Below are 14,488 nucleotides of genomic sequence, written 5' to 3'. Positions count from 1 at the left end.
AAATTCAATTTCAAACCGCGCGTGCTCTCCTCTCGACTGGTTAGTTTTGCGTACAATTTGTAGCACGAAGTCATTGCCCTGTCGTGAGTCAATATCGCGCGGCGACTATCAATGCCTTCTCGCCGGGTTTAGAGGCAAAATACTACCACTTTAATCCTACCGGCATAGTACTGGGCCTGACGCCACTCTCAGTGTGCCACTAAGCGCACACTCTTTTCACCAATGATGATGCATCATACGATGTTGAATGATTTGATTGTTTGTAGCATATAGGGCGCATGTAATACAACACACTTAAAATGGTTCGACTACAGTCACCGCCGCCGCCGTTGTCCGGCGACTATGCGAGGTTGAACTTAGTATGTATTACAGCCGCACCGCCCGCCTTTCGCATTGACTGGGCTCAGCCCGGTGATGATAATGGATTCCGCCATAATGAACGTTATCTTACCGGACCGGTTGATTGCTGGTTGTGTAGTTCTCAAAGTGTCTGTGTGCGTGTTAGCTCATATTAGTAGATAGGGAAGTAAATATTCACAAATCTGCAAACATTGGTGAACTGTCTATGGAATTGATAGTTCGCATTCGAGAAGAATAGACTGAAAAATAATTCATTGTTTTTGTAGGAATAAATAGAGTGGAACATTTTTTGCGATTGTGTATAAAACATTAAAGCTACCAGTTGCTAGTTTAGAGAGGCGAGCTAGTACAATAATCTAACTAAACCAAGCAGCCGAGTTGTGATAATGTTATGACTGAATTTTCAACTAGCGCCACGCGAGGATGTTATACATTGCACTGATGAAAAAAAAAACAATTTTCATTGGTGCAAAGATTAGAATGTATTTTTATCTAATTTTTTGCACGCAATGTTTGGTAATAACCTTAGCTTTTCCCTCTTGAAACTTGATTCATTGAGAGTCCGGTATTACCAGACCAATTGTATCTCAGGATTGCGGATTATCCGTGTCACTTTGGCATCCTTCTTCATTTTCCGCATGACATTTGCCCTAAGTTTTTGGTAAAGTAGGCAAAGTAGGCAAAGTATGCGATTTTACGAGAATGCGAAAAACGAACGAGAACTGATTATAGCTTTCTAAGCGTTGATAATCGAAAGGAGACGTTTCTGCAAGTACTCTTCCCTATAAATTTCCTAGCCAATTGTCTTTTTGTGATGAGAACCTTAATTCACAACTGCAAATCCCTTGCCAAATCAACAACAAAATTAAAAATAAACATAAAAAAAACGTACAGACTACACTACCCAATCTTGATTCTACTTTTTAATACAATTTTAGAAATAGTATAGTCATAGTGACCACCGACGTCGTTGAAGGCCCTCAGGTAAGAGTTAAGTGGATTGTTCAAGCGGTATGCAGTACTATGTACAGTAACAGCAAAAAGAGGAGATCTTTGTTGTTGTCGAGGGGAACATATAATTGAGGACAGCCAATGCTTTCCTCGAATATGTCGAAAATAAACCGCCTTCCAAATTGATCAACGCTGATTCCATGATGTACAGCAATGAGAGAAGAAGATTGTTCTACATCTCTTGACATTTTTTCTTATTCCATTTTCTTCAAACCACTGTAGTAGATAGTTAAGCCTGAGCTCATCTGCAAACAACTACTTAAAAGATGATATACAAGGACAAAAATCATCAACGAACATTATCGTGCGACCCCAAAACACTGCCTTGTGGGTCACCTGAGGTAATTAAAAATATCCGAACAAGTTGAACGCAACTTCACAAAAGCACATCGTTTGGTTAAAAAAGAACGGATCCATTTAATGAGGAGGACCTAACGCTCTTAGTTTCGCGCACGCACGTGTGGTACCTAAGGTGGCAATGACTATATGGAAAAAATTTCATCATCTAATTTCAAAAACCAACTATGTACATTTTGTTCATGGACCCAAAAAAATGAACTGTGCAAAATTTCAGCTCAATCGGACAAATTATGATTTTTCGACCCTCGAAAAACTATCAAGAAGGTGACATTGGGAAACAGAAATTTTTTATTCGATGTTAAGTGACATTTTCACAACTCGTTCCAAACCAGATGTAAATTTTTTTAATGTTCATTAGGTATCTTAAACTTTATTTTCATTAAGGTGGTTCATTGAGTTCGTGGTTGTAGAGCAACGTTGAACAGATCCGTGTTGGGATTCCGGAATCGAAGGTCAAACCTCATCATACAGGGGTCCATGAGCCCGCCTTTCGAAGGTAATTCTCGACGTTATTACGATTACCGGACTTATGGATAGGTAAAATAGATGCAGTTTTCCAAAGGCTAGAAAACGTCCCCTCCAACAAAGAACGAATAAATACACAGGATATCGGAAGCGGACTCTTGGTCGCATCGAGAAAGCCTTCTGAGCCTTCTGAGGAAAATTCAAATCGTGTTCCACGTTACCATCAACTATTTGTGCCACAGAAGGTGAATTTTAGAATGTCACCATTCCCAAAATCTTCACAAAATTTTCATGGAATTTCGCAGAAACACTATAGCACATGAACGGTTTTGCACAATGTGACGAAAAAATTATACATTTTTGGAATTGACATTGTTGATTTCACTGAAACATTGCACAGTAATTTTCATATCATTTTCATCGCAATATTTATATAAAATGTGACTTTGTTTGTACTTTTTGATACAGGAATAGAAAAGTGTATTTAAACCAAAAATTTCACTCAGCCAATATTTAAATGCCTGTTTCAGTTAGTATTTGGTCGCATGAATACGATATATCTTAGCAAAGAAATAACGTACAAAAAGGGAAGAACATCATTTTGTTATAATTTTCATGTATTTTTCCCTTGAAGTTAATTACATTAATGATTTCACTGAAACATTGCACAGGACCTAGTGCATGAAAATTATAAGTCAACTTTCGGATGAATTTTCGAACTTTACACGTGATATAGACTTGTCATATCTCCTCAAAAAATCACTAGTGTTTATTTTTTCTATACACTAGTGATTTTTTGAGGAGATATGACAAGTCTATATCTTTCACTGCGCAAACAACTACTCTCACACTGGTGGGAAAAGCGCCGCACTTGCTTGAAGAGAGGAGCGAATCAAGTGTACCTGAGTAACTTGCAAAAAAACCGGTGGAATCCGAAATATCTCTCCAGAGAGATAATAAACTGGTTGGATATCTCTCACACGAAAGAACAATACGCTCAATAACTACACAGCAGTGCTCACTGCATGTCTACTCTTCGAATGCTATTGACTTTATCTCAGCAGTGAAAGTCTTATTTCACGCGGAGAATACATAGCTCGTAGAAAAATCCGCCTAAAAATAATGTATAAACTCCGAAATCCGCGTATAAAACCGCGTAAATTTCAAAAGCCGCGTAAAAAAACTTCATTTGCTAAAGGTCATAAAAAATTTCTGCTAAACAGTTTCGAAAAAGAATCAAGCCGATGTTATTTCCACCTGCAAACTTAGCTGAAAATCATGGAAGAATATGAAAAGATTAGGCCAAATCAGTGAATACTCAGTAATTAGTTAAGTAAACACATCGGACACTCTGAATGAGCGATAAAAAAATTGAAAAAAAAAAATCCAAAACATGCCGCGTAAGAAACGAACTTACTGAAAAATCCGCGTCAATTCCGAAATCTGTTTGAAAACCGCGTAAAAAAGGACCTTAGTGTATACTAGAGTGGCCATTTTTTATATGGCCGTTTTTGAAACTATCGATCTTAATGAGCGCCGGGCTGAAAAAGTTTCCTTTTAACCTCTACAATAAGCCACGAAAATTTGAAGTTGATCGGAGTTTATTCAATGGACCCACAAAGCGCTTATATTTGAGAAATCGATTTACATGAAAATTGTATGGAGTTTTTTCTTTTTTTAACATATATCTTTCGATAAACTTATTCAAATACACTTGTATTTCCATAAAACAGTAATATTATCACCCTAATTTAAGTTTAAAAAAATCTATAACTTTTGGTGTTTGTTAAAAAGTTCGTATTTTGAATGAGGTGTGTATTTTTTCGGTATAAATCAACAACATGCAATATAAACTGAAATTCGTCTTAATTATGTGTTGAAACACGGTTAGAATTTTCCATAAATTTAACAATAGGTATTGAAACCAAAAATGGCCGCCTGCCAGCCACCATTTTGAATTTTCAAAGACCCAAGACTCGGTAACAGTTAATGTGTCATCTGTGAAAACGCTATTTCATGTTTTCTGCGGTGAAGCAAACATAAAATAGCATTTTCACAGGGAATGCATTATCTATTTCCGAGTGTTGTGCTTCTACAAATTCGAAATTGGCTGTTTGTGGTTTCAATACCGTTTCACCTTAAGGACCATTCGCTTATAATCGCCTGATCATTTTTTGTTTAATTTAAAACGGGATATCAGGCCAATCCAACTTATTCTGAGCTTGAATACCACAAGCGATTCTTCATCTTTTCAGTTACAGCGTCTGAGACGACTATCAATTTCGGCACAAGCGAAAGAACCACGTAGAGAATTCATAACTTGATTAATTCATTAGACAGCACTCGTACATCCGAAAAACACCTGAATGTGAAGTTTGACTACCAACAGGAACATGTCTTGAATGCAATTTATGGTCAATGATCAGAACTTTTAGATCATTTTTTTTGAGTTGATTGGCTGTGAATGAGTTAATAATTTCTTTTAATTTTCTTAATAATTTTAATAATTTTGCTTCACCAATCCGATTGTGGCGGTTAACTGAACGCTGCAATGAGGTACGATTAAGGATATAATCACTGAATGACAGTTTCAAAACCTCTAACGAATATGAGAGGTCATTTATTTATTACATAACGTACTAAGAAAAAGGGGATACTCAACGAAGAGTTCCATTGCGCGAGACCCCATGCAAAATTGCGTTATTTAGGGGTGTTTAAAATTGCTATAATTCAGCGTTACGTAATATGTGAATGTCCCTAATGATATGATTTCATAATTGAAGAGTATTTCGACTCAAAATATACAATTATTTTAAGAAACTAAGACAAAATACTTCAAAAAGAGATAAAAAACAACAGTTCTTATGAGAATCTATTTTTTTTAGATATAAGCGTTTTGTAGGTCCATTAAATGAACTCGGATCAACTCCAAATATTCATGGCTTGTTTTTGGAGTAAAAAGGAAACTTTTTCCGCCTGGCGCTCATCGAAATCGAGGTTTTCACTTTAAAAAGCTCTAGATCTTTGGTTTAAAAAACGAAAACCACAATTTGATTAAGAAACTATAGTTTATTCGTTGCCGGGTTCAATATTATCACTTGTACTGGTATTCCGCAACGTTTTCGTCGGTCAGAAGGTGTGGTCGAAGGAACCAAAAACCACGACAATGTTCTTGTACGAGATGAGGAAGACATAGTCAGATAGGTAAATGAGGGAACGTGAGCATGTGCTATCCGTTGATTAACTCGTAGACCGATGCTAACCTAAATCCGATGAAGGCGCGAGCAGGCGTTTTGAACGCACGTACGTTAACCCTGAATCGCATTTCTCCCGTATACCAAGGAGTTGCAGTTGCTAGACAACTACTTTGAGATCGGGACTCGTAAATGGGTTACTCACAACTCGAAGCACGCATTTGATATCGCCTGCCAGAATAACACGCGTGGTGCGATGTTGCAGGTAGCATGGCAGTGTCTCATTGCAGAAATCCTCTCGATGCTGTGTAGAGTCGTAGGGAGCGTAAACAATCGTTGTGCCTTGCACCCGCTGCGCAAACAGTAGGCTATAAGAGCTTTCCTCATTGTGAGTGACTTGGATGTGTTGTTTCAGGGCAATAGCTGTTCCCCTTCTCGAATGATCAATATTGAAAAAAACGGCCCACCTGCTGAACTATATTTTTCGTAGTTTCTACAATCATATTTTCAGTTAATTTAATTTTCTATCTTCATTACTACACACCAAATTTTCATTGCTGGAAACCAGCAAAATTTTGCTGATTTTTGGTGTGCTGTGTTTCCAGCAATCTGTTCAGCAAAATGAAATTTGCTGATTATTCAGTAATGCTCAATTGCATAAAAATGACAGATCGTTTGCTGCATGTTCAGTAAAACAAAATACAAATTGCTGATTGTCAGCTATGACAATTTGCTGTACATTTAGCAAAGCATAAATCAATTTACTGGTTAACCAGTTAGTTCAAGGGAACCATGTTTCCCTCAGGCACCAGCTTCCATCCGCCCATCGGATCATAGCCAAATTACTGTTGAACTAGAGATGTATGATTATCATTTCAACCTTTGAGTTCATCTAGCGCAACAGTGACTTAGCTATGGTCCCATATCCGCTATCAGGAGCTTAGAGATGATCCCATACCAGCTGCACAGCGATTTGGCGCGTTTTACTAATGTCAGCTTGACGTAAAATATTTTGACATATCAATTCTTTCGCTGGATTCCAGCAAACATTCATTTACTGTTTTCTGTTCAGCAAATAGATTTGCTGTATTTTTGCGAATCACTGAATCGATTACTGGTTTTCAGTAAATTTATCAATGAAATACTGGTTTACAGCAAAAATAAAATTACTGAACGAAATTCAGTAAACTGTAGAACTGAATTACAGTAAACTTTTGGAAAAAATGCTGTGATTCAGTAAACAAGTGATTTGCTGATAAACTTTCAGCAATGTACTTTGCTGAACCATAAAGAGAATTTTTGGTGTGTACATTTACTCCTAGAAACTGAAATTGAAAAACTGTTCGTTCACTACTTCTTGTAGGCACACGATGTCGAGGCAAAGCCTTAAGCAGGTATTACACGAAGCAAATATTTGCTATTTTTGGTACAGATTTTATTTTGTGCAAATAAAATTCGTACCGAAAAAAGAAAATATTTGCTTCGTCTAATACCTGCTTTATCGTATTCTCCGAACACACGGCAGCACGCAATGCCTAATTTTTAATAATTTTTCAATAAGCGCTTTATCATATGTAACAACTTTGTAGAAGAAAGTTTTTCTCTAAGATATTGCTATGGAGCGCTAGACCCAATTTTCCACCTAAATTTGGTTTCTGGACAATTGTGCAATGGTGTTAAGGGAAACGTTTGCACGTCGTTGACCTTTTGATCTGTTCAGTTTCCTTCATTACATTTGGATAGCTATTCTGAAATAGAAACTTTTTGTTCTAGACGCATGATATACCAGTGTGCGCAATGCGCAATCCTTACAATGCCGGCATCATGGTGTTTGACCTTTGTACCTTATACTCCATGACTCAATATTTCGCTCAACTATCCCTCCACACTCAACACTCGCATCCCACGATAACGAGCCAATCGAAATCACTTCATCAAAACTTTTTAGGAAATGGCCAACCTTTACTCCTCATGCGTCTTTAGGAAGGTCGAGAACTCTCACTTCGACACTACCATCTTCCAAAGCAATATCAAGCCTGATTTTCTTCCCCTCATATTCCACTTCATGTTTTTCGTCGTGTTCATCAACGATCTTTGGCTCACCTCTATAACACCGAAGTCGTTTGATATCTTTCCTTTTTAATTCGAGAACGGTACGACAAAAGCCGTAAAGTTTTTCGATTGTGTTTTGACGGTAAATTTCGAATAGTCGGTTCTAATCATATTCTCTCGCCTCATCGCGGAAACACTCTGCAATTGAAAAATTTCTGTAACAGATGCTTGACTTGTGATAAACGAAAGAACGTCCGCACGTCTCAGAAGCTGAGCGATAAATATCTTATTCTTCTTACAAATCCTACAAATAAATGACAAAATCCCCTCCTTCTTGTAAACTTTTCTATGCATTGTTGGTCCAGTTCAGTCGATAATCTAAATGCATCCTTCGTATTTGGTTAGAACCGTTATTTCTGATGCGTTTGATAAAATGAATCACGAAATAGGATTGGCTAAAATCGAAAACTAAGACATTGATTGGCTGTGCTTGACCTAACATTCTTTCTTTCGTCAAAGGAAAATTGGGCGTTCCACAAGGTAGTCATCTTGGACCATTCATGTTTCTGCTGCACATGAACGATTGTCCACGTCCTGAAATGCCAGAAGAAACCCTACGCTGATAATCTGAAAAGTGATGTCGTCTCTACAGTTTTACGACTTTTCAATGCCCTGTTTTATCCTTTGGGCGTGAACGACAGTTAAAATATCTGTATCTTGAACCATTGTTCTGCTTTGAATTACCTTTTCTTTATATTTTTGAAGCTGGACAAAGGAGAAAAAAAAATCCAACGGATACAAAGAGACTAAATCACCCAAAAAAAATATCATGCTCATGATTTTAAACCAAAATGTCTGAATTAATTTTTTCTTATTCTGAGCAGAATACGCTAATGTAATTGAAGTTTAGGTATTTTCAGAGCTGATGGCACCACAATTATTTTCATTAATATTAAATAAATCAAAGCTTTAAAGCGATATTTATTATAATTTAATAGCAATTACTTTATGAGTTATAGCAACACAAACTAAGCAAAAGGCTCATAAACGTCATCCTAACTCTGTGCCAGAAAAATAAACGATTCGTGAGTACATCGCACAAGCATTACAAGCATCAACGTTGCTGCACGAAGTCCAACAGAGGTCGTTATCCAAACATCGAAAAATCCGATCGATGATCATATAATAAAGTTGTACAAGAAGACGTCGAAAGAAAGTGTTGGACATATCGTGCATACATCGTGTGAGCTTTCTGCAAAATGAGCGTCGCGTGAACTCACAATAAATAAAAGGAAAACAACAAGATATTGATGATTCGAAGCAATGTTTGGATATGTAACAATGAATAAAAAGTTGACTCATCACTTCACAACGGAGTCTGATCGGTAGTCGGCTGAGTTAAAAAAACGATGAAACCACTCCAAAGCGTATAAAAACGTAACAATTAGCTGGGAACGTAATGATATCTGTAATCTATCACTCAAAATATTTTTCATGTTATAATTACCGGAAAAGTTATGTGAATATTTTCCACTGTCATTTTCACGTAAATTTTACGTGATTGTTATTTGAGTTCATCATGAACTGGTGATATGATTTATCCTGTGAATCTTATTCAGCAGACATATGCATTTTATGTAAGTTTCACGTAGAAATCAACTACCGATAAAGTGAAAAGCATTTGATTGCCTGATAGCTACCACGTTTTATACAACGTGTAAGTTTTAATTGTGATTTACCAAATTTTTGAGAGACTGGAAATAGTTATTAGAAATTATCCAAATATGTTGCTTTATAAGTCGCACGGGCATGCAAAATCGCCAATTCGTTAACGAATCGACATACAAAATGACAAAATGATATTGCGACATTCACCGGCGATAATTACTGTTAGCTACAACTGTTCATGTTCAGGTAATTCCTTGCCATTTGAACTGAATCTGTGTAAAATCTGTAAGCTCAAGACTCGAAGTCGGATTCTAATGGTTTTTCTGAGGCTCACTAATTGGCAAGTCATTGAGAAATTCTTTTTCATATTCAAAGACTGAATCTGGCAACAGCTTCGCCATTTTGATTTCCGTGGCTTTTCGCACGGAGAGTTCACGCGATACTTCATTCTGTTTGACGTTGCTAAGTTGACGTAGATGCTACGTGATAAAACATAGTATGCATGTGATTTTCACGTAGATGTTATGTTTGTCACATAAATCATGCAAAGTGACAGAAAACGAACAAGTATAGGAGTTTAGCGTAACAATAATGTGAAAAATATTTTGAGTGTAGGTTATAATCATATCCTTCGACTCAGAGTCTATGTTTATAATAAGAGTCCCGCAAAGATGAAACCAAAGGAACCAAATCAGTTTTAAACGTGGGTACCAATCGAGCAATGTAAATAAACAAGGTGATAATGTTAGGAGTGGATGAGAAGTGTTGTAATTGAGCGTAATGAAGAATATGTGTTTTTCCGAAGTTTTACTTACACATTTAAATCCAACATTAAACCTGTACACTGATTTACTTAAATTTAACAAAACATCATCGGTGTAATCTTTCAAAACTGTGTACCTTGTGAAGAATTTCAAAAAATGATATTTGCTTATGCATGGTGAAAAACAGAACTGTATAGTTCTTGGCAACAAACGGCACAAAAACTGTGTTGCCGAAACGATAGATTTTCTCTTCGCGCGACTCTATATACACATAGACTCTGCTTCGACTATCTCGCTAAGAGAAAAACATACAACAGCAAGTACTGCATGAACTTTTTTAGTCTTCAACAACGCAAGTGTTAAATTTCTTTTGAAGAATGCAAAGACACACATTGTTCTCACGACTAGGTCGATCAATTTTATCACACAGAGTTATGTGTAAAGTGCAAATGGAAACGCCACGAGGAAGAACCGCTAAGTGGTGATAAATGTCTGCCTTTTTTCTATGCTAATTGATTCAAATAGAAATTTCTCATGTATTCAACACTCAAAAAATAAACTGTAACCTAATACTCTTAGCTAGTTCAACTTACCCGGTTTTTGAAATTTCGGGAATCGTGAGCTCATAATCCACCGTATCGCTGAATCTTTTTTTTTTTTTTTTTTTTTTTTTTTGATTGGGCACTCTCGCACACTTCAATCCGTCCGCAAAAGGTGTTTTTATTTACGAACAGCAAAACTAATACTCCGCTTTATCGAAATTGCATCAAGTTTCAGCCGAAGCAATGATTGTACATTTTCACTGACCTCAAAAGTCAACACGGGCAATAACACTGATAGGTTTTATACTGTTTTCTACTCGTCTACCTATGCACGTATCGAATCCGAGCAGTTTTCTTTCTGGCTGCTTCACGCTATCATCAACACCACACATAGCCAGCAGGCCCAGGCACTCACTGGGGCGGCGGACAGTGTGCTGAGCAATAGTGTATAGCGAAAAAATGATACCTACTTAAACTCCTGACCAGAGCCGTGGTGATATCATAGTATACAATCACTTTTGCTTTATTCGTACGCGCGAATTGGCTATGCTTCGTGAAACTCTGAGCTGCGTTTTGCTTCGGGGCTCTTCCGCACTTCCGCCACTCGCAAACAGTAGCACGATTAGCGTCTCCTCTTCCACTAACTTTTATTTTTGAACCGCTTGCCACTGTCTAGCTGGAAGTTGTAATGCATCCTCTCTACTGTAGCTGCTCGAGGCCGCGCTTCCGATACACTTTAGAACAGTGTTCACTTCTGTGCACTAAATTTAGAATTTTCATCCAAACACTCAAGAATGACGGAATTCGTGGGATCGTTGCGCCACTGGCGAGTTTAACTGATTATTGATTTGAACTTCGAAAAAAAATATTTAAAAATATGCCAGACACTCCTGTTTAACACTCCCGACTGTTACTAGAACCCGATCCTGAAATTTTCTATGAATTATTGAACTTAAAAGAAACTGTTTTGTGTACATGGACGCCAAACGTGAACAGAAAGCGAAAAACAACAACCAAACGTCCCGAACTACATACCATGCACTGAATGACAGACGAGCCAGCAGTGGTGAATTTTGTTCGGCATTTCCCAGGAAACTTCAGTTTTGATCCCAGGTGGCATTTTTTGCAGCGACGAAGTAACGCTCTACACGCTTACCGGGAAAAACCTATACATAAGTGGAAATCACTCAAAATCCCCTTAAAGCGCACAAACTCAAAATCTGAGTAGAAAGGCTGTACCTACTTTTGAGTTATATGATCATACTTATAATTGGATAACGAAATATACCTAAAAATTGGTAGCATATGAGATGAAACAGATACAAAAATGACTAGTTTCAACGCATATCAGGATGTTTCAGTTCATGATTATCAACAAAAACAGGTAGTTTGTACGATTAAGTTCGTCAATTTAACCCACAACTAGTTTGTTTTACAGACCAATGGTAATGCAAAGTGGGTAGTTTTAACATATCAGTGAGTAAACTTCACCCAAAACTAAGTAGCTTGTCATGACATATTTCCACAAAAAAAAATAATTTCAACCCAAAATAAAGTTCTTTTTAGTCAATTCGATAGTACTGAGTACCCAAAAGTAAGGAACCTGGCATGAACTGCATATTGGGTAAAAATTACTCAACGATCGATAAAACTACCCATAATTAAGCTCAAACTACTCAAATTAAGCATTGAGAAATCCTGCAGTGAAAAATTGAAAATTTCGGTTTTTTATATAAATAAAACTCATAACACTAAGGGAAATACTTCATTGTTTATTTTCCCTTCAACCACCGAAAGTAACTTATCACACAGTCGATTCACAGATTCACAGTTCATTCTCCGGTTCGGTGTCCTCGCAGGCGATACCACTTCCTGCGCGGTTAGTTATGCTCTCGAAAGGAGGTCTACAAGAAACAGAATTTATTATATATGAAAAATAAAAATCTCAAACCTTACCTTTCGCTAACCGATGAAGATTCTACATTCACTTTGAATATATTGAAAGCGAACAAAATACTACTGCAAACCTTTTTGCACAAAAAACCGAGTTTTCAACACTCGTAGAAAAAAAAACACTGTGATTTCACAACTGTCTCTTTCTTGACAGCGCTGGCAGATGAAAAATTTTCATCCAAAATTAGGTAAAACAAAACCCCTCGAGCCGCGAAAATTATTGGTGGAAGGGATCGAAGGAAATTACCAATTTCATAATGAATACAACCTAGAATATTTCACTCAAAAATAAGTATACTGTATTAATCCATCATGTGAGTTTTTTCTACCAATTTCACTCAATCAAAGTTACTCAAAATCGAGCTTCGCTTAGGCGAACTCAAAAACTGGTAGTTTTCGTACTCATAATTAGGTAGCTTCATTTTACCGTGTACCAACTAAGCACGTGCAGTGGTGGGTTGAAGCTAATAAATTTTAGAGTGCACTTCAGGTAGCACGCCAGGTCAATATTGGGTCAAAATCGAGCAAATAATGAAGAGTTTTGACAGCAGCAGGGATACCAGATGTGCAGATTTGTTAACAAAACGCAGATTTTTGGAGTCCGTGTGCAGATTTTAAGTGCTTCGCAGATATTTGCCGTTTTTCCACGATTTCTGCAGATTTTTGTCAGAGTCTTCTTATATTTGCGCAGATTTTCTTAAAATAAGAGCAGATTTTTACAGAATTTTGCCCGCGTGAGCTAAGTTTTTTCGGATCACGGGTAGATTTTTTCAGATTTCGAGCACATTTTTCCGGTTTTTCGAGCAGTTGCAGACATTTTTCGAAAACATCTGGCATCTCTGGGCAGCACCCAGCAAACAATTTTGTCGTTTAACAGCTTAACAAGCTATTATTCAGTGGATTTCGACTGAACTATAGCTTAACAAGCCGTTATCCAACAAATTTTTTTGTTGGGCAGTTAGGTTGCTTCCATGTCAAAACGCGGTGAGCTGGTGGAATAAAGAAATTCGCTGTAACATTCGCGACTACGAAGCTATGAGATTGTAAAACTTGTTCGCACTTAGGCGAACTGCTTGATGGTAAAAGTAAAAATATGCCATTCCGCGCGTGCACTCATAATGTCGCTGTGGCTGCTATCAGTAAAGACCAAAACCATTTTAATTAACCAAACCAAAAAAACAAAACGAAAACTAATTAGTAAGTAGGCAATAAGCTCAAATGGTGGCGCATAAGTGTAACGTATCAGACAAGATCGAAGATTTTCAGGATTTTCTTTCAAAGAGGCACGTTTGTTGGTCTGTGCTACAACGTTTTCTATACACCTAACCGAATTCCACGAATTTCTCGCAATAAACTTATGTGACAGTTTTGTTGTGAACACAGTAAATCGAAAATAAGTCGTATTCTAGATTCATGTTACTTTCAAACCCAGTGTAATGCTGTGAACCAATTGTAAGCACTTTTGAGTTTTGACAGTGAAATGACTATGCTGTGGGACATTACTAGTTTTGACAAGAAAAATTGTCAATTTTGACTTCAATTTAATAAGTTTGTTTACGGTTATGAGTTCTGGCACATATGCAGGAAAGCCACTTTTTATTGGAGAGCAATCAGGTCAATGTTGTCTGTGAAATTATTCCTGAACAAAACATCGCGAACAACTTTTCTACATATTTTTGAAGTAAAGCCATGGTGCTACATTTCGATTCGACCCTTTGTTTATTATATACACACACTTCGTGGACAACTATTTGAGTACAAGATAATTGCAGAAATGGCGCAACGACACTAAATGTCTTTCTCGAACCGGGATTCGAACATACGACGGCTGACTTGCTAGGTCAGCAGTGCCTTGCGGCCAGTTAAAATTCCAAAATTCAGTTAGCGATTTCGCTAATTTTTGAGCTGGTTAGCGAAACTGTTAGCGTCGCTAAAATTTTGGCCTTCGAAAGGCTAATCGCTAATTCGCTAAATTTTGTGGAGAAGCGACAATAGAAATATTTAGAAAAAAACTGTGAATTGCTGATGGCGTACGTAAATTGCTTCGAAAGATGAACATACTTTACTGCAAAAGTTACTCTTGTCAGTTTTTTACCCTAGAATGGAGTTCCAGTTATCG

General features: G+C 37.2%; 1 protein-coding gene across 1 annotated transcript in view; it reads right to left on the bottom strand.

The window, feature by feature from the left end:
* The window catches only part of LOC129721959 (probable ATP-dependent RNA helicase DHX35), a 52,981-nt gene extending 41,509 nt beyond the window's left edge, over positions 1-11,472 (bottom strand). The window contains exon 1 of the mRNA XM_055675098.1: positions 10,468-11,472. Within this exon, the coding sequence (XP_055531073.1) occupies positions 10,468-10,501 (34 nt within the window). The 5' untranslated portion in view covers positions 10,502-11,472. The remainder of the gene's footprint in view (positions 1-10,467) is intronic.
* Between the last annotated feature and the right edge of the window lie 3,016 nt (positions 11,473-14,488).

The sequence above is a fragment of the Wyeomyia smithii genome, chromosome 2 (assembly GCF_029784165.1).
Source record: "Wyeomyia smithii strain HCP4-BCI-WySm-NY-G18 chromosome 2, ASM2978416v1, whole genome shotgun sequence".
Classification (NCBI taxonomy): domain Eukaryota; kingdom Metazoa; phylum Arthropoda; class Insecta; order Diptera; family Culicidae; genus Wyeomyia; species Wyeomyia smithii.
The sequence above is the reverse complement of the archived record's forward strand: the minus strand, read 5'-3'. Positions and strand labels throughout refer to the sequence as shown.